At 33.8% G+C, this 21632-nt stretch overlaps 1 protein-coding gene across 3 annotated transcripts; it reads left to right on the top strand.

Annotated features, from left to right (window-relative positions):
• On the top strand, nucleotides 1–19639 carry Kank (KN motif and ankyrin repeat domain-containing protein 2 kank). Of its 3 annotated transcripts, XM_087406881.1 has the most exons (9): nucleotides 1–95; nucleotides 1148–1338; nucleotides 1969–2206; nucleotides 12013–12128; nucleotides 12679–12759; nucleotides 13416–13643; nucleotides 14585–15822; nucleotides 17011–17614; nucleotides 17755–19639. In XM_087406881.1, exons 1-9 carry the CDS (start codon nucleotides 50–52, stop codon nucleotides 18196–18198), a joined length of 3186 nt encoding a protein of 1061 aa, XP_087263007.1. In that variant the 5' UTR covers nucleotides 1–49; the 3' UTR covers nucleotides 18199–19639. The 3 variants fall into 3 exon arrangements, with proteins under 3 accessions (XP_087263007.1, XP_011052969.1, XP_011052968.1); XM_011054667.2 differs by lacking the exons at nucleotides 1–95; nucleotides 1148–1338; nucleotides 1969–2206 and adding an exon at nucleotides 8672–9849; XM_011054666.2 differs by lacking the exons at nucleotides 1–95; nucleotides 1148–1338; nucleotides 1969–2206 and adding an exon at nucleotides 10080–10383.
• The last annotated feature ends 1993 nt before the right edge of the window (nucleotides 19640–21632 follow it).

The following is a 21632-nucleotide window of genomic DNA, read 5'->3' as shown; positions in this document are numbered from 1 at the left end:
GATTATGGAAACGCGGATCTGCAAGTGTGTCTGACGATCAGCCGGGATCATGGCCCTGACTGTCGTTCCCTCGACCCGTGTTTTCAATGGAAACGGTGAGTCACTTTTAATAAAAGTGCATACGTCTATGGAGATCGTTGCCCATAATTCGGAATGAATCGGAAGTTATAAAACAATAAATATCTATGATATTTAAGTAAAAGTATATATATAGAAAGATAATAATAATCATCATTGTTATTATAACAGATTATTTTTCTTATATAATTTTATTTATAATTTTAAACATTAAATTTTATTTTATAGATACTATAAAATTGCCGCTATTATTATTATTTTGTCTAACATTATTTTTATTTCTTGTAATTATATGTAAATAAGAACAAAGACACCTGATTGCACATAATTCAGAATATGTGACGCGGAATACTTCGAGATGTGTCGAGGCGGAATTCATTAAGTCATTGCCACGTATGTTGTACTACGAACGGGTATGACACTAAATGGAATCTCCATATTCACCCGACTAACGAACTTCGTAAGATTATTATAACTATGTTCCTCTGGATAGTTGCCAATGGTTACAACATATTTCGGTTTACATTGCGCTGCGGCCATTAACCTCGAATAAAGAGTCATTCGACGAAAATGAATAACCATGAAACACCTGATTGATTTAAATTTTAATTCTAATTAAAATAATAGATCTCACCAACCAAAAACTTCTTTCTTAAATCGCGAAGTGTAAACAAAATAGTTTCAAATTGTTGATTATTCTAACAATTAATTTAATCGCCATTAATAATTAAAAATTTTTGAGTAACATTAATAACCAATTTTATATATATTACAATTTGAAAATTTTTTCGAGTAAGAAAAAAAATTAATTATTAAATAAAATAATATCATTAATCGTGTATATATTTTTTCAACACGCACAATAAATTAATCCAGATAAATAATTAATTAATTCAATTTTTAATTTAGATTTAAGGATGAAACATGGCGCTTATCGAATAAACAGAACTTATATATGTTATCTTGGTGGCTCAACCTTGACCGTTGTCTCAACAATAAAAACTCATCTTATCGGAGATAAACGTAAAGGCAAACGAAATTTTCTGAGGTAAAGTGTTTCTGCTTGTAGTGGGGACGCAGGCGTACGTTTCCGGTTCGAAATGCCTTTGTTGCCCTTACGGATATCACATCGATCTGGACTTCGTGCGTTATTGCGAGGCCGTCGCGGCCGGAAGCGCCGGGGACAGGCCCTGCACGGAGCGACGTAAGAAGCGAGAACGTCGTAGACAATGTCAGTCAATGGAGGTTCTTCTGGGCTTGGTAATTAGTTAGCAATATCTCTAATTACGTGTACTGAAAGCACCGTTCTATGGTAAATAATAAATTATTATAGTACAGTTCAATTTTATGAAAGAATATTTCCTAGCGAATAAGTAAAGAATATTGATAATATAATATAAATAAATAATAATTGAGGTCACATTTTAGATATTTTATATGTTTTTTATGATATTTATTATTATTATGAATAATATAAAATTTTGCTTTAATGATGTCGACAGTGGGATTTAATTAAAAAGGATTTAACATTTATTTGACGTAAGTAAGGTAGGTTATGATAAATAATAATCGTGATTGACGATATTCCGTATTATAGATAAAAATAAAAGACGTAGATCTTACAATCTTTAAATGCCATTTCTAATTCCATGTTTTAACAAATTACAATGATTTTAATCATGTATCAAATCACTTCATCGCGCTTAGTTTGTTTCCGCTAAAATTTACCGACTTTGACGAGATAAACATGCTCATCGCAAAGCGACGAAACCGTGAAGATTCAAGATAAATCACTCGACAAAGCGCGATGGAGTGCACCAACCTAATTCATATCGGACGTGGCGAACAAGCGTCCTCGTGTTAGATAGTTTCCTTTATTTTTGATTCTAGGTAAGTCCGGCACTGGCGGGCATAGAGGCTGAATTGCCGAAAATACCGCAAGAATGTACGACCGCGAACGGGCTGACTACTCTGCCGAGATCAAATCATCCGCCGCCAAGACAGCAGAGAGATTTGCATCCCTCGCCAGTCGTCGATCTCAGCGATGTCGTGGGTGATTTCGAAGCAACCCTCAAGCGATCTTGCAGGTCATCGAAAACCTCCGATTGTCGACTTTTCACAGAAACCGGTAAAATATTGCTTCTCTTATCGATAAGAGCGAGAAATATTGCAAACATTAAATACATATATATTAGGTCATTTAAAAAGTATCCGCGGTTTTTCGTTCAATTTTTGAATGAAAAAACCGCGCATATAATGAATAAAACAATTATTATAGAATAATTATATAGAAGTTTTCTAATTATAGTTTGATCTCTCTATTAAAATATCACGACAGGAATTTGGCGTTTGTAATTTGTCTTTCATTTAGAAACAATCGTCATTGAAAATTTATCGCAGTAGAAATTTATTAATGAAACTTAATAAAATTCTGTATTAAGTGCCTCGTCAGCTGATCGTCGGAAGACAATGAGTTCTGATCTTAACGGTAATATTACTCGAACGGAATTTATCATGAAAAATCGGAGCATTACTTTGAAAAAAAAAAAGAAAAAGAAAAACGCTTTCGCGACCACTCGTGATGGTAACTCAATGAGTCGCACGACGAATTAACGGCTGCGGTGAAAGAGCGGAGTAAATAAAAGAGATCTGATAATTTTTCACGCACATTGGATTTCTTCGCGCTAAATCCGTTCGCGGCCATCTTAGGATTCTCCATGGCCCAATGACCTGCTATATAGCGAGCAAGCGGTGCGAGGAGAGAAACGGCCTCTTCCGTGTCTTTGAAGTCGCCACGGCATCGGAACACGTTAATTATTTCGTTATGCGATTGCCTTCTTATTATAGGCCGGTGTTGATTTCACGAGTTCTCGCCTATGGAATAAATCGTCGCGGAAATTGTATTGTTTGGAATCGTCGACGCGTTGGAAATTACTTGTGCGTAAACTTTCTGCGTCTAAAGTCTAAAAGTGATAATTGAATAACACCTCGCCGATTGAAAGTGCGCGCGACTATAATTAATTGCGAGAAAGCAAAGTAACGAACGTGCAACGTTTTTTTTTTTTTCACTATGTTTGTAATATCTTCCGTTATCTTCTGCGATGCAAATTCACGTGACGAATGCATTTACTGCTGAATATTTTCTTTTTACCAAAATATTATTTATAGGATTTAATATTTATTATATATATATATATATATATATATAGGATTTTATATTTTATAGGATTTAATTTTAATTATAGGATTTAATAATTATTTTATAGAATTTGAAATGAAATGAAAGATTACTTTTTATCTTACGCTAAACTATTCGAATTAATTTAGAACAGTCTCTCTCTCTTATTTTCCTTGAGAAATTTTTCAAGCGCAATTAAGATGAAAATTTGTCAAAATATAATCAAGGAAAGAAGGTGTGCAAAGTGATTTGTGTGCTTACACAGAGTTTTTTCTTTACATTATTATATAAACTTATAATGAATGACTTATCATCGTGTGTGGTAAAGAATTTTCATAAGAATATTATAAACTCAGAACTTTATAACTACTTTAAAGATACCGCTTGTCTTTAATTACGAAGAAATCGTTCTGCCAAACATTTTATTTCGCAGGCTCTTAATTTTATCAGATGTTTTAAAAGTGTTGTGTCCGATCACCGTTATTTCTTTTAAACGCTTTAAAAAGATATCTTGGCTCGTTTTGGTAAACCAACTATCTCGTAACAGCTTATACAGTGATTTCCAAACTTTTGCGTTCTGTAATTAACAAAGTATTCTTTCATAATAAATTTAAATGACGTAAACATATAATGTAATATAACTGACACTCTACTATTGAATACTCAACAAATCTATATTAGGTTTAATTAAATGAAATTTTAATGCAAAGAACATATTATGAGAATATTAATAAATTATAAATAATAATTACTCATAATTTATAACAAAGCAATAATTATATTATACGACAAAAATTTATTCTATTAAATGCATAGATATTTTAAAACAAATGTTAAAACAAATGTCCTAAATATTAAAATATGAAATTATAATTGAATATAGAAATATAATTGAATAAGAACAAATTTTTCCTCTCGAGATAAATGCAACAGCACGAAGTTCAGAAGCCATTGGGTGAAAAACGTTTATCTCGTAGTTGAGTCATATGCTTTTGCGACTGATTAAGTAATGAGACAGTTAATATCATTATGATTTTTTATTTTACCATTAATCACATTCCGATAATCTCGAGAACATCAGACCACTTCATTTCACTCTCTTTCTCTCTCTCTCTCTCTCTCTCTCTCTCTCTCTCTCTCTCTTTCTCTGGTTTCAAAGCTGTTACCTGGGCGATTATGTTTCGCTAGGACAATCGCATCCGTTTCTCACGATACTAGAAGAGCTTCTCTGTGCTGGAGAAAAGAGTTCTCTTGTCTCTTTCTACGAGACGAGTCAGCTCTTTCTTACTTGTTTTGCGATTTATCGTGTGACCGACAGCACCCCGCTGACAACGGAAACGTGTCGCAAAGTGAATACAGTTTGTATCTTCTTTTGTCAATCAACTGGCAATTAGCATTATGCAATCATCACAGATACAAGAAAGGAGAATGTCTAAAGAGGGAAAATTTGAATAAAGTGATTAGACGAATTGAAGTGAAATTTCTTTGTTTAGTTTTAATATTTGAAAGCCAATTTAGAATTTGAGAATCAGTTTTAGTAAAATATTTGTAAAAATATTAATTATTTTTTAATATTATGTGTGACCAAACTTCCTGTTTCTTCAAAAATAAATATAATGTTTGTCATCAAAATATTTTAACGATAATTTCAATGACATATAAAAACGTTTGTATTTTGGTTTTATTATCCCGGGAAAAAATGTTATATATATGAATATATTTTATATATAATTATATATAAATTGCATATAAAATATGTTATATCAATTTTTTTATATAATTTTATATAATTTTATATGAAACATTTTTTTCCCGGAATTATATTATCTTTCCGTTAGATACAGTGAGTGCAAAAAGTATTCGTACAAAGAAAATATTTTTTTAAAAAACTTTATTTTTAAAAAATAAATATTGTCCAGCAAAAATGAGTCATCAAATTGATATTGAATCGATATCGATATGATGATTTCAACATCAATTCGACATTGATTCGACATTTAATTGACGTTCCTTTTTTGCTGAGTAATTAACAATTTATTCATAAAAAATAAAATAGACTATATGTTTCTAAAAATTATATATATCAAAAATATATGTAATGATAGAAAATATATCATCTGAAAAATAAACGAAAATTAAAAATTCTATTGCTTGGATGCTCAAAAAGTATTCATACAGCCGAGAAATTTAGCTTCTAAAATCAGGAATACATGCGAATCTCGTTTGTTTATGTTCATTGTATAAAATTGTTAATTAATTTATTTTTTATAAGTAAGACTTTTTTTATAAAAATTTCCTTGTACGAATACATTCTGTTCTCACTATATGTACATTGCGAATTCGCGAATATTTATATGTATGATGCATAAATGAAATTATTTCTATCTATCTCTCATCGTTAAATTACTAAATACTCTAATGAAATATTATACAGAGGAAAACCATTAGTCAAGTATATCAATCAAGATCGACACAGATAACGGAAAATATTTCAAAGTGAAAGAAAGTTTTAATAACATCCATTGTTTCCGTGAAAAAAGAAACGAATAATAAATTACACTTCTTGACAACGAAAGGAAAGGATGCTCGAGATACATCGGCAGCTTAAGGTTAATATCCGCAAAAACGCGCGTTCTAAACCAATTAACAGATCTCAAAGTATAATAACATACACCAATTCATCTCTCAGAGATCGGATCTACACACCGCGTAACGAGCTTCTCCGGTATCGCCCATCGATTAAATCCCACGTGGAAATGCGTCGCGGTAGTTTCTTGCGACTTTACGTGCTATTAAATCGCAATTCGAAGATAGCTGGCGGTCGTTTCTCCTCGGGCGGGCAAAGAGGCACGCAGAAGAGGAGGTACGTACCGTATCGTACGAGTTCGCGAGGCTCGCGCTGTGGAACTCGTGGAAGCCTAGCCGACGCGATGCGACGCGACGCGACGCGACGGTGCGTGGCTGGAACCACCTGCTTCCGGTCGTTGTACCGCTGGCGGTTACCGCCACCGTACAACGCGTTTTCCACGAGGTGCAACCGTATTACCCCGCGGTTACATTGCCGTTACATCGTCATTGTCATCGTCCGACCGCGATACATCGATCCGACGTACAACACCCTTTCGAGCGTTATCGTCAATTTGCCGATGTACACGAAATACATCGTGCAATTAGCCAATGTGTGTTTAGATAAATAATGGATATATTTTTAACGGATCTCTACGATAATGGTATCAATTCGTAAGAAAGTAAGTCGTTTACTCTCTCATAGAAATGTAATATTAAAAGATAGTGATTAATTATTCTGAATAATAATAAAAGTAGAACGAAATAAATAACAAAACTTCTAGTATTGAATTGTGGCTAGTATTTTGGATTTTTGTAACATTACGTAATTATTATATGTACACGTTTTTAATATATCTGTTAAATAGCATTAGAAAAGAATGTTGATGGAATTTTAATTAAAGTAGAAGAGAATACATTTTCATATCGCATTAATGGAATACGATTTCCATACTCCATATAGCGTGTAAATTTCAGAGCAATTCCCAATCACGTCGTATCTGATTAAGAAAGCGAAACGATGCGAGTCGTGATAATAACGAGGTGTTCGCCAGTATCATAAACAGAAACGAGACGTTGAAATTTTTTCTCGCCGAGCTTAAAATAACTGAGTGCTCGCGACAGAATATTAACGCGATTGAATTTCGGAATTTCATAATGTAACATGCAAAATTAGTTAGTAGCCTAGGCCGATTTTTTTTTCCTCGGATAGCGTGACTTCACCGTCACCGTTCCTAGCCATTTCGGTGCAACCTTGCTCGGGCAAGGTGGTCACATATGGTCGCCTGCACCTGTCGAGCTAAACACGCACGTACCCAACTGGTTCAACTATTTTCGAAGCACGTGCACGGCGAGAACGAACGAAAATAAGATCGCGAAATCGCTAAACTCGATGACCGCGCGTAATCGGAAATAATGTCGCACGCGACACGGTACAAATATAATATGAGCAAATCTTACCAAAGTGTTTCGTGTCGTAATCGTGAATATTTTCATCGTTTGTCATGTTTAAGATTCGATCTCGCGTGTACCTACGTGTGTCGAAGTAATTGCGACAAATAGCCTAATTAATTGCCCGTGAATGGCGTTGCTCGCCTGTTTGGCGACTATGTGTTATACAATCGTCGTTTAATCGTCACCAACACTCGTATGCTTAATTCAAGAAATTACGTATTTCAATTAATTAACGTTCAATGAATCTTAGTTATTGCAGATTACGATATTATTTTGTGGATTGTGGATGTACATGATTGCGTTTATAAAACGTAAAAATTATTTGTATACCTCTTTAATACAAATCTTTATTTAAAAAAAAATGATAAAGAATATTAATTTTCAACATTATAGTAGATAATCCATTGTTATTACGTAATCACTAGCAGGCAATACTAATTAATGACGCGTATGAAAGTATGCGAAAATTGTAAAGGTTCAAATCCTTTCGGGTAGATTATTAATTTTCTACACACCATTAACTATTACTCTACTTATTTCTCTCCTACCAAAGTCTTCTTTCAAACGTAACGAACAATAATAATACGCAACAAGAACGCGAAATTTAGTACAAAAACAATTTCACCTTAAATGAAAATCAAGTTTCCAATCGGCAATACAAATATGTACTCATAGTAATTATTAATATTTTAAAATATTTTGCCAAGGTATTTCTCTGTTAATTGGAATAAATTTCAAGAAAAGTTTATTTGCTATTATTATTATTTTTCCACAACTTGCCTGCTATCGCAATTAATCCTTCATTTCTTGCGTGAAATATCCAGGATGCTTCAGCCTTATAAATTCGTTAAATACACACAAACACTATATATTTATATTATATGTATTTAGTGTAACTGGTTTACAATTTAAAAAAAGTTTTTGCATCTTTGTCTAAAGGATGTATGAAGTGTTATCAATTTGTATCAATTTAAATTATCAAAAAAAAGAAACAGTAAAAATTGAAGTATAATTTGCGAACAATAAGAAAAAAGAACGCAAATAATGTAGAGCTAAGTACTCTGATATTTCGGATAATTTTTATCACGAGTTCGAAAACTCGATTGTGTGAATGCATTAAATTAAACGGAAACCGATCAGTTGAATAAGATTTTCGCTGAAGATTGAATCTTTGAGCGACATCGAGACGTTTCACGGCAACGAGCAGCTCACAGAGAGAAAGACCCGGATACCGCGAGACGTCGGTGCTTTTTTCCCGCGATTAGCAAATCGGTGGAGCATCAAAAGAAGAAGAGGCCAACGAAGGAAGAGAGGTTTTCGTCCCCTACTCCATTCACCTTTAATGCGAACGGTTGGTGCGCTCGCCGAGGCTCGACGGCTCGACGGCTCGACGGCTCGACGGCATTACAGTAGTCAAACGCAAACTGTCGTCGAAGCGGCGAAGAACCGCGACGGGTGTATATCGGGCCGCCGAATGCGAACGAACGAGCGAACGAACGAAACGAATTTGTCTTCTACTTACGCGAACACGATGTGATCGCCTCTCGTTGCCTCGTCGAGCCAATTTTATCGTCAATTCTGAGCGTCCTTAAAGTCGCCCTCCGAGCTATAACGTTCTCCCGGCGACCCAATTCGCTGAAATAAAATGTATAATGGGGAATAAACGAAAATAAGTATAGTAACCTCGTAAATCCTCGTAGCGGGCACGTCGCCGTCACGTCGCGTCGCGTCGCGTCGCGCCGTGTCGTGTCGACGACGAACCGTCTGGACTCCTCATCGAGGGAAATCGGCCGAGATTGCGAGCGAGGACGATTGCGAGAACGATTTCGCGACCGACAGTGCGGCGAAAGACTGATGATTTCGTAGCGGAGTGTTAACGCGCGGTTCAACGCGAGTGCACTTCCTTTTTCGAACGATTCATCTGCGACGCTGTGAAGTTGGCCGTAAAAAATGCATCCTGCCAAATCTGTAATGTTTGCGCTCGAATGCTGACTCGCGATTGGCTGTAGGGAAAAGTATTATCATAATTGAAATAGGGAATTGTCGAATTCTCAAAATAGATCTGTGACCTTGTAAGATAATATAATGTAACGAAAATATAATGTTGCCCGATAATTTGAACCCAAAGCGATAGCGCGCGTTTGTTTCTAAAATTGAAAAATACGATAATATCGCGAAAAACGAATCGTTTTCCTGAAATCGACAACGAAATAATTATAGATTTGAAACGTTAGAGGGCAGTTAAACAATAAAAACGATGCTACCTTTAATTAATTTACTCGCTAAATGTTATTAATCGGTGATTCGAAATAACAAAGAATAAATTTCATTGAAAACTGGCTTCAAGTCCCCGATGTGTTGTGAATTAAGTAAACAAATAGTAATCGACAACTTCACGTTGGCGCGCGGGATACTGACGAGTGTTTCATCGTAACAATTGCATCTCCTTCTGAAAAGTCACGCAGACAATCACAATAGATTCACAAGACATCGATAAACGGCAAACATGGGAGTGAAGAATTTCATTATGAAGAAGATTCCCTTCTGGAAGATGAAGGCGAAACGGAAATATCGTGAGTTCGTTTCAAAAGTGTTTTTCGCTCATAATATTGATTTCTCTTGCGAGATTTTTCTCATTAATACGCGCAATCATTTTTGAATTAAACTAAAATAGAAAGATATCGAATAGAGCAAATTAAGACGATGTATCAACGATTGCAGCAACATTCACGGTTTTTTCCTTTTTTCTTTTTTCTTTTTTTTTTTTTTTAATAATTTGACCGCCGTGGAATGGACTGCCATTGTTTATCGTCATACTGATTAACGTCGCTAGCAGCGGCGCAAGCAATTAACAGATAGTTTATCTAACTGTAAACAAGGTGAATTTGTTATCAAGAGAGTGAATTCGTTATCTCGTCTCGTGAAATCGAACGACCTCAAAGATCGGTTGCTCTCTCCCTCTTTTACTTTATATGCCGACATCCGATCACGATGTCACGCTATTCGCGAGTAGCGCGCGATGCCTTTTTCCGTATTCGACAAGTGCATCTGCCTGAAACGTGAACGAGCAAAAAATGGAAGTGCCAGGGACGTCGCGAAATCGGAGTGTCAGTGTTCGAAAAAAATTATCTTATTTTGCGTTATCGTAACGAGTCAGTCAAAATGTAGTTTAGGAGCAGTGATATATAAAGACGAAGCTGCATCGCAGCGAACGCATCCATAAATAACGTATCCATAAATAACGCATCCGTAAATAAATTTCATAAATTCGCGATTTTCATTTGCTCAGAATAAAGAACTATTAATTGAAGAATTAATTAGATCGTATAAATCTTTCGTTTTGTTGAAAACGTAATTTTCTGGAAGTCTTTAAATAAACAGTGGTTATTTTATTATGACAAAAGCTAACTTCAGCTGACATGCGAACACGTAACTCTTGGCACGCAACAGTCGGATGGCTGCCTTGTTAATTTCTTTCGCTCCTCTTTGCGACGAATTTATCGCGATCTCATGATAGGCATGCGGCAGTAATGTTCGTCTCTGCGAAACTTTCACGATGTTGGAGATCGGCATTTAGCCTTTTTATTTCACTTAATCCACATGTGCAATGCGCGTGATGCGTGATTCGAACGCTTCAACGTTAATGATGATGCATACATATAGGATCTGCAACCTTGCGACCTTAATTTTAATGATAAGTTTCTCCTGAATTAAGAATCGATTTTTTTCTTGGCAAAAATGACGAAGGGAGTCACCGTTTATCACAAGTTTTCATTTCGAATGCTAAATGTCTTTATAAGTCTCGTTAAATCTTAAAATAATATTCTATTGAGTTTGAGGAGACGTTGTGCCAAAGAATTCGTTATTAAAATTAAGATTGTAGACTGTGAAATATATCTCGTGCAGACACATCGTGACGTTCGTCACGAATTGCGTGCTGAAAATTTTGCATCGCGACGACCGAGCCCACGAGATATATCACGACATTGTTAAAGGAATTTGCTATACGACTACGTCTGTCGCATTTCTTCATTGTTCTCTTCGAGATAACGTTCTGCTCTGTAACGTAATTACTCAAGTGCTGATTAAAAAACATTTCGTCAGAACAGGTGAACTTAGCTTGTTGTGAATGTTGCATAATAATACGTATATGCAATAATAACGCATAATATAGCGATATACAATAATGATGCAAAAAATTTAATTATGCTTCTCCGTGTCTAATATCGAGTAATGATACGTAAAAAAGAGCAATCAATGATTGCTAAAAGAAATAGCGACATTATCAATAGCTACAGTAAAAATTTGAAATATTTCTAAGAAATATTCTTGTGTGATTCTATTGTATATCTAGATTCTAACAGATTACGAAGAAAAAGAAAGGCATAAAATATCAATTTATTAATAAAATTACTTTATTATTTGTTTCTTAAAATAAAAATATAAGTATTATATTAAATAATACACGTATCAATTATGGATTTTATTTTTCAAGGGTATATTTTTTTGAAAATCTCTCCCTCGTGCGGAGGAATCAGTTTAAATTAACTTCCTTAGTTAAAGGGTTAACAAAGCCGGAGGGCAGAGTTGATCGAAGAGAGAGATTAAAGTGGATGTTTCAATGTTCAGCGCAATCACGTTTTCTCAGAAATGAATAAAGTATTTCTTGCAAAAGAAATGCGAATCGAATAATTAAGCACGTCGTATAGTTTTCCAAGACTGATTTTTTTCGCTAGATGGCACAAATGGGACGGCACCGGTGCAAAATGCGGCTCAGACAGACCAGCCGGCAGATTCTGACAACGCCAGCGTTGGAAGTGGCAATTCGAATCTTAGTACCGGCGCACTTCAGGTATCAAATTTATACTTTATTATCTATATAACTATTAGGTGTTGGAATTAATTCGTAGCGTTTTACAAGTGATGGGAAGTACTTTCATTAATGTATTTTTTAATGCTCATGTGAAATAAATAACATTCTTTCATTAAAAAACGCTACGAATTAATTCCAACACCTAATATCATTATAATATTGCACATTATAATATTAATAATAAATTATATATTATATTGCAATTTATTTGTCGTAAGAAAAAAATTGTGGGTGATTAAAATTCGAGCGACCGAAAATTGAAAAATTACTTCATTCTTGCCACTATCTTATAAAAGATTTTTTTATATTTTTATACATTATTCCCTATCACTCCTAGTTTTAATTGATCTCTAATTAAATATTTCTTATAATCTTAGGCTTGATAATTAAATCCTTATCAATCCTTTTATTCTTTAACTCCTTTCTTCTAATTTTATATAAGTAAGTTAATGCTCAACTTTTTGTAAAATATAAGAACAGGGCGAGAGAGAGAGAGAGAGAGAGAAATAATATTTTTTATATGTTACAGAATATCAGGGAACAAATGGCGGCATCTCTGGAACGAATGAAAGAGCTGGAGGAACAGGTCAAGGCGATTCCCATGCTGCAGGTGAGTTCTCACTAATTTCCTATTCTCCCACCTACGCTTTCGTAACGTTCATCGCCCGGAATGTAATTTGCACCCAAGCAAGCTCTTCCGTTCTAGCGAAACGTTCGTGTGTAAGATATTCTCGCTGCTTTATCATGATCTCGTTGTTCTTATTATGACGACTTCTCGTTGCATTCAGTGCACAAACTATGTGAAAATATGAAGTTTTCACACATTAAAAAAAAAAATGTTTCATGAATTTGTATTTATATTTATAATAATAGTAATAATTACTATCGATTATAATATAACAAACTTGATGTAAAAAATAATAAAATTAAAGAAGATAAAGATTTTTAGTATTTTATTTTTAATCAATTTTATATTAATTTCATTTTATTTAATATAAAAAATGCAGAATATTATATTTCCTCATTCTATTTATTTCCTTATTCTATATCCATTGAATACCTAATCTAAAAATATAATTACAATAGAATTTATTCTATTGCTGCAATTTATGTAGTATTCTTTCAATTGATGGAATATTTCTATTACTTCCGCAGCGCTAAAAATCATGTTTTCTCACGCGTCGCAATTTTATCAGTCTCTATAAAAAAAAACTACATTATTGCAAGCTTATCTAACACCGTAATCTCTTTCTTTTCCTCTTGCAGGTGCAAGTCTCGGTATTGAAAGAGGAGAAGCGCAATCTTCTACGGCAAGTGGATGAGCTGAGTAAAACGAATTCCTACAATGACACCCTATACAGGCATCGCAGCCAGTCGTTTTCAGAACAATGCACCACCCTACGAAACCTGAAGAACTCTGAAAGCGTATCTACCAGGGACATGGGAACCATGTGTGGCGTGATGACAAGGGATGTCGGGGTATCGTACCAACCGGTAAGAATTGTATTCTTATTTAAGCATCGTGCAAACTATTTATTTATTTAAATAGCTTTCTAAAAGATATCTAAAAAATTTGAAATTTCTAAATATTTGTTATTAAAATTATTATAATATTCAATTAAATATTTTAGAATTTATATTATATTTTTGTTGTTATTTTAATATGTTAATTTATTAACTTTAATGGCTTTATTAAACTTTACTATATATTTTTAGAATATTCTTTTATCTAATTTCTAAAGAACTTGATTTATTTTTAATGTCATTCTATAAAATAAATAATAAATAAGGAACTAATCAAATTAGAAATTAGGATTAAAGATAATCAATATTATATATTAAAATTAATTTAAACTTCTATGCTATTTGATGTATGCAATTTTTTTAGATTACATATTTAATTTCTTTTTTTTAAGTTAGAATCTCTCACTAAATTATTCGTCGGTTTATATATATATCCTGAAATGAGCATCGATTGCTTCTCTAATTAGAAGTGAAAATCGGAATTTAATGGCGATATATTATTTTGCCGTGTCATTTTCTTACATCGTCAAAGTCAAGCGACTTCCGCGCGCGTGTACATATTTCGCGTAAATATTTAAGAATAGATACGTCGAGATTAAAGATTATAAAAATATTACAATATGTATCCACTCTTTAATACTATGCTGCGTTTCTTTCTGAAACTTCCCAGATATGTCATCGGCAATATAATCTGCTCGGTATGCAATGGTTCGTAATATTTAAAGCGATTAACAATGTATATTCAAAATCAATATTACGCTATTTTATGTAAGATTATGTAGCAATTACATCGAAACTAATTAGTGTTTAAAAGGAGATATAAATATAATTCTGAACAAAAATAACTTTAATAACTTATATTCAAATTTATCAAAACTCATTGCATCGAATTAACAATTATTCGCGTACAGGTTCGAACGAGAGACGTTGGTATGATAACAAGTACACCGATCAAACCATCGCTACAAAAAAGTCATTTGCGAATCGAGGAGATTGTACCCGAGATCCAAGATCAGAGTACTGTATTGGCCGACGAAACATCGTCAAACCTCTCGAACCTTTGCAATTCCCAGCATCGCAGCTGGTCGAGTTTGACCCGCAGTCAACTGATGCTGGAGGAGGTCCTGCCGGAAGTACGAAAAAAGCAATTAACGAGAACTCCGCTTCAAGTGGAATCGATACCACCTAACGAATACAATGTGATTAATCGCAAAACCATAAAGAAAACGCGAGACTTCGGTATCAATACGGAAAACAAATCCAGGAGTCTTGAGTACAGTCACTTCCTAATTGAGGATATTGCACCGGAAGTGAAGAAGGAGATCAAAAAGCGTACTTACGGCACAACAACAAGATTAAGTATGAAGGATCTTCTAACGAAGGAAGATGCTGAATTGCTTGTGGAACATGCTCTAAGGAATTACAAGAACAGTTTAGTGAAAGATACTTCCTCCAGGAGCGTTCAATGTAGTCTAGAAACGCCCAAAGTCACTGAGAAGCGGGATCGGTCGGTTCAAGTGACAGAACAGTTTAAAATGCGCTCACATGTGAGCGTAACTGCTAAGCCGATGACATCGGAGATAGGGATTGAAGTCAAACTCGGTTCTTGCATTAGAAGCATAGGCGTTGGACCAGATCCAGTGCAGCCGCCTGTGTCGTTGAACTGGATAAATTTGAGGAGTCATTCATTCAACTATGGTGACACGCGAATGAAGACGAAAGCGAGCAAGTCGGTAGCTGTGATGGTGGAGGACTTGGTAAAAACCATCACTCGCGGCACCGACACTTCCGGTCTCACGCCAAAGTGCCGAGATTTTGGTACTTCGACGATGAAGAAGACGTTGGTCGACGTGTCGGTCGGTGATTCTGTGAGGCCGCACATCTCGATCTCTTGCGCGGCGAATTATTGCGACAATTGCAAGGAGACAATCAAAAGTTTGGCGAAGCAAATCGCGAACAATGCAGAGAACAGCCTGAATCATCAGAACAGCAATATGATATCCAGGATTCCGAGGCCGTCCCATATTCCTCTAAATACCAGCGATTATAGAAGACAATTCAAACGCCAGGACACTTACACAAAAATACCAGCCGCCGGTGTGATTAGATACGACGCGGACAATAAAGAGCAGTACGACAATAGCAATCGGTTAGTCATTTGGAATTACTCTTTATTTTATCTTATCTTTTACGAGATACTGGAGAATTAACAAAGATTTAGGGATTACCCTATTTAGGTAACAACCCTATATCTTTAATAATTCTCCAGAAAATAAATTAACCGTATCTAAATTATTCTACGAAAAGCGATGAATTAGGGAGAATAAATTATTTTAATAATATATTTAATTTAATAATAAATCGTTTATTGTTAAATATGTATTATTTTACTCCATGAAGCTTTATGGAATATTCATTATTTACTTGGATAAAATTACAAATTTTAGATAATTATTCTTTTAAATTGTGTCAAGTTTAAATTTATCGTGTAATTTTCAACTTTATACTTTCAAACGAGTAGATGAAAATATTCACTCCTTCAGAACTCGATCTACCCTTCCCGCTCGACTACGCTCCACGCCATCTGTTATTTCCGTGGTCGAAGGTCGCTGTTGCAAGGGGGTTGTTTCGCGTAAAAGAGGGTGGGAAAAGGATAGCACGAAGCCAATTACAGAGCCGCGTATGACGTACTTCGTGCCTGCCAAGCGTGCCGAGAGTAGTTTGTTGTTGTTTTTGAGTCCATAGTTGCGCGCGTGTCGAATGCGTCATCGAGTGCTCTTCCTGGCACAACAATCACGTAAATACCGCGACGGAAGTGTCGAAGCGTCAGATATTGGTGCGCGTCCCACGTCGTACTGGTGGTTTTGCAATGGTGAACGAATAAGTGTATCCTCGATCTGGACAGATCGATGCAACAGCAAACTACCTCTCGTTTATTTAGCGATCTTGAAATCTCCGATATCTCGCCTTGTTCGGCCACGGAAGGGTAACTTTCCCCTCCTTCCACTGTCTTACTTCTATTTACAGCATCATACTTATTGTCATTAATTTCATCAGTATTGTGTTGAATTTTTAATATTTTAATATTAATAACCTAGCGATACTTTTATAATATTTTCTAAATCTTTTTTATTTAAGTTTTGAAATTCAATCTTTTCGATTATGCCAATTAGATTATATTAATTTTATTGAATTTTGCAACTTTCCTTACATAACATGTACAAAGAAATAATAATTAATCAGATAAGATTTTATATGTATGTAAGTATCATATGTATCTGTCAAGTACAAGAATATCCCAGATATTTAAAAAACTGTTTCTTCTTGGCTATCGCAGCATTCAACAATTGCAATCCGAAAAAATCAGGGATGAGAAGATTGTGTCAGAAGAGATGCGTAACGTGGAGAAGGAGACACATAACGAGGAGAAGTCCGAGCTACCAGAATCAGCTTTGTTTCAACCAATCCAAGATAAGCCTAGGAAAAAGGTTGAGCCCTCGAAGGAGATGCAGGCCGCCATGAAGGTGCTCAACGACAGTATCAAGAAATCACCTAGCAGAAATATCTCTCATCAGCTTAAAAATGCTACCAATATTATACAACAGGAATGGTTCAAAATATCCAGCACATCTAGCGCGAATCCGTTAGATGTCGAGGATTATTTGGACCGTTTTGAGGAATGCTCCAGCACTCTGCTGGAGTATATCGTCAATATGACAGACACCAGTGGAAATACAGCGATGCACTATGCGGTCTCTCATGGCAATTTCGACGTGGTGTCTATATTATTAGATTCGAAAGTCTGCGATATTAATAAGGCGAACGTGGCTGGTTACACGGCTGTGATGTTAGCTGCTCTGGCAGAAGTCAGAAATTCCACGCACGCCTCGGTAGCGAATAGATTGTTCCAGCTTGCTGATGTCAACATCCGAGCAAAATTGGTAAGCTCAGCTACATTATAATAAATATAATAAATATAATGGAAGCACACATTACATATTTATGAAAATAATAAGGAGAATTTTCTCCCATTCTTTCTGAAATATATTTATAATTCTCTAATTTTTTTCTGTGCAAACAGCATGGGCAAACTGCGCTGATGTTGGCAGTATCGCACGGACGTAAGGATATGACGCAACTGCTCCTAGATGCGGGAGCAGCAGTTAATATCCAGGATGAAGACGGTAGTACCGCGCTAATGTGCGCAGCGGAACACGGTCACACCGAGATCGTGAGGTTGCTCCTTGCACATCCGGACTGCGATCCATCTATAGTCGACGTAGATGGCAGTTCGGCCCTGAAGATCGCCCTGGAGGCGGGTAACCGGGATATCGGAGTGCTACTTTATGCTCATGAGCACGTTAATCGGGGCATTAGCCCATATTCTACTCTGAGGCGAAGCAGAAGAGGTTCCAAGCCGACAACGCCCACTGGACCGTCTCCGTCGGCTCCAGCTAGCCCGGCGCCATCGCGACGTATTCACTCGTCCAGCGTTTCTCTGAACACATCGAAATATTCCAAATAATTCCGATAGCAGATCCTTTATATACGATTTTCTTAAGATTCATCCATCATGATTTTTCTTTTCACACATTATTTAAAACGTATAATAATTGGCAAGCGAGAGTCACAGTATAACTAGAACTTTATATTTAAGTATAACTCTTCTTTTATATAGTCTGTTTTATATTCTCCTATAAGTTATGGTTATATTTATAATGTATATTGTTATATACATCATAACTGAGAACATACGACGATACATTGAAGTCCTCTTGCCTAATGATCGATTTTTTTCGATAGAACTGTATTGTATAATTTAGGAAGTCAAGAACAATGCTCAACACTGTATATATCTATTCAGGGTAACGTTGGAAAAATCTTGTAGTTTAGTTTGTAGCAGTAATCTTTAATAATAATAGTCCAGTGTAGGTGCTGTCAGGCATTTTGATGAATCTTTCATAAATCCTTCGTAAATTTTATACGATTTTGATTGTATAGCACATCCTTGAGGAATTTTTCTCTTAGACAGGGTGTGGAAGTACAAAATAATTAATGTCCATGACGATACAATCTACAGTAAAGAAAATTGGTCAACCTTTTTGTTTTTTTTCTTTTTGATTCTGTGGCATTGAACATTCCAAAAAGAACAATCGTCTATCCGAATTTCTTACGGTAGAAATTTATACAATATTTAATATACATAATCCAAATTTCAGGCCTAATCTCAAATTACTCCTTGGGATCAAATCATGGGTCAATATCGTGTGCATATATACATTATTTATGTACACACGATATATAGATACACCGATATGCGTAGAGAAACATTACGTAGTGATATATGTAATAAATGTATATGTTATAACAGTGTGAGAATTTTACGATTCAATAATTGACGGCGTTTTCATGCGCGAGCGACATCAAACGTACTTATCACTGTTCTACGTTGAGATAAAGATGTTAGATAGTGAAAATTGTATAAAAGCAGTATATCTAGTTGTAAAACGTATCGAAAGACTTACGAAGAAAATTATGTTTTTGAACTTGTTAACAATTTTCATATCGAGAATTTTATATATAATCATATCGAGACGTTAATATATGTTTATTTAACCGAATGAATCGTCAACACGAGCATTGAGAATAATAGCGTTCCATTTACGTAAAAGAAGAAAATAAATACATTGTGAACGTTTTTCTTATAAGGTTGTGAATAGAGTTATAATTAAATTATTTAAGTTCGAGAGAGATCAAAGATCCATAGTTAAACATTATCGTAAGTGTTTCTCCATCTCCGAGAGTAATTTTATGGCGATTGTTGGTGTGAGATATATAATTGTCTATATATCAAACATATAGACAATGTATAAAACATCTTGATACTGTAGGAATTTATAGAAAGTAGAAAAGTACTCCTTTATTGTTTGTGCCTTTATATTTAATATATAATACTATTAATAATATTTTGAAACACGATTCTTTAAATACCCTTTGTCTATAATCAATCTAATATGTATTTTATAAGGAAAAAATATTTCTTAATAGAATAACAATTTTCTTAAAAGTAATATCAAGAGTATATAGGATATATAAGAGTCAAATATAAAAAATTTTTTAAAACATTAAAATTCCAATGAAAAATATACTCTGTAATTAATTTAAAAAAAATCAAATATATTACATATAAATATATTACATGTTTGAGATAAATATATTACATGTTATACTACATATTTTAAACCTATACAATGTTTTAAACATCGAAAAATAAAAAAACAATCTTAATCTCCAAACAAATATGGAGGACTTCCACAAGGCATACATCACAAACCGGCATCACAAACAAAATCTGACTTTGCAATATCAAGACTATTTTCATATCTATTATTATTCTTCAGTCAGTGTTATAGTTATATATTTTTACCTCGAGATGTATTTTAAATATATTTATACATAATTTTAATTTTATACACTATTAATTTTATATCATGACCAACTTATTTTTACATTGACCATGATATCGCTATTTTACTTTTTGACTACTACACTTTCTTATTATAAATCATTACACTGACTTTTATTATAATATAAATTGATGAACATCTTCTCGACATGCGAAACATAACTATATGATTAGTTTAGTGAGTTTTTTTCTATTAGAATAACATATTGTTTGTTTTTCAAAATCGTAGAATCCATTTAATTTATTTCTAATTTGACTTTTTACTAGAACATCGGCAAATTTTAAACAACCAGTCGTTTAATTGCTATTACCAAGAAACCGTTTCACAGAGACGGAAATTGCTCGCAAGCGATTGGACAACCAGTTGTTTAAAATTTGCCGATGTTCTGGTAAAAAAGTCAAATTAAAGATAAATTAAATGGATTGTACGATGATGAAAAAACAAGCAAATACGTGATCACTCTGATAAAAAAACGTACTTGAACTGACCATATAGTTATGTTTCGCATGTCGAGGAGATGTTCGTTAATTTATATTGAAAGTTAGTGTGATAGTTTATAATAAGAAAGTGCAGTAGTCAACAAGTAAAATAGCGATATCACGATCAATGTAGAAATAAGTTGATCATAATATAAAATTAATAGTGTATAAAATTAAAATTATATATAAGTAGGGCTCGGTAAAAAAATCAATACGACTTATTTAAAATAAAAAATAGTTTAAAAAATTAATTTAAAATATAAAATTGTGAGAGTCGGTAAAGTAATTGATACAACTTATTTGAAATAAAAAATATAAAATAGGTACCAAGAACTTATTAAAAATATTAAATTAGAAATAGGTCACAAGAAATTATTTAAAATATAAAATAAGAGAAATAGGATCCGAAAATACATTAATTTATTTAAAATATAGAATAACTTTTATTTAAAATAGAAAAATAACTTGTTTTTTATTTTAAATAAGTTTTCAAAGGCAATTTCTTATTTTAAATTAGAAATTGTTTTCGAAAATTTACTTAAAATATAAGATAAGAAATATGTATTTTAAATAAACGTTTCAAATAGTAAATACAAAATATTTTAATGATTTTTAATAAGTCAAGGCTTATTAAGCCTTGACTTATTGATTATATTGCGTTGCATGTATACGAGTCTATTTTTCTATTTTTAATGATTTTATTTATTTAAATATATGAATATACATTTATAAGTATAACGTTTCAGTTTTTTTTATAACTATAGCCTATAATTAATATTTAATAGTATTAACCCTTTGCGAATCACAGATGGAATATTGAAACGGATCATATGTGGGTATATCTTGTACCCCACACATGCTATACTTCATCATAAATATACTATAATTTATAACTATTTACCGTCACTTTTACTGATAGGTAACATAACTGATACAATTTATTTAAAATAAAAAATATAAAATAGGTTCCAGAAAACTATTTAAAATACAAAATCGATAAAAAACTGATACAA

This window comes from Acromyrmex echinatior, chromosome 6 (genome assembly GCF_024713525.1).
Source record: "Acromyrmex echinatior isolate Ae372 chromosome 6, ASM2471352v2, whole genome shotgun sequence".
Classification (NCBI taxonomy): Eukaryota; Metazoa; Arthropoda; class Insecta; order Hymenoptera; family Formicidae; genus Acromyrmex; species Acromyrmex echinatior.
This window is presented reverse-complemented; position numbering and strand designations above follow the sequence as displayed.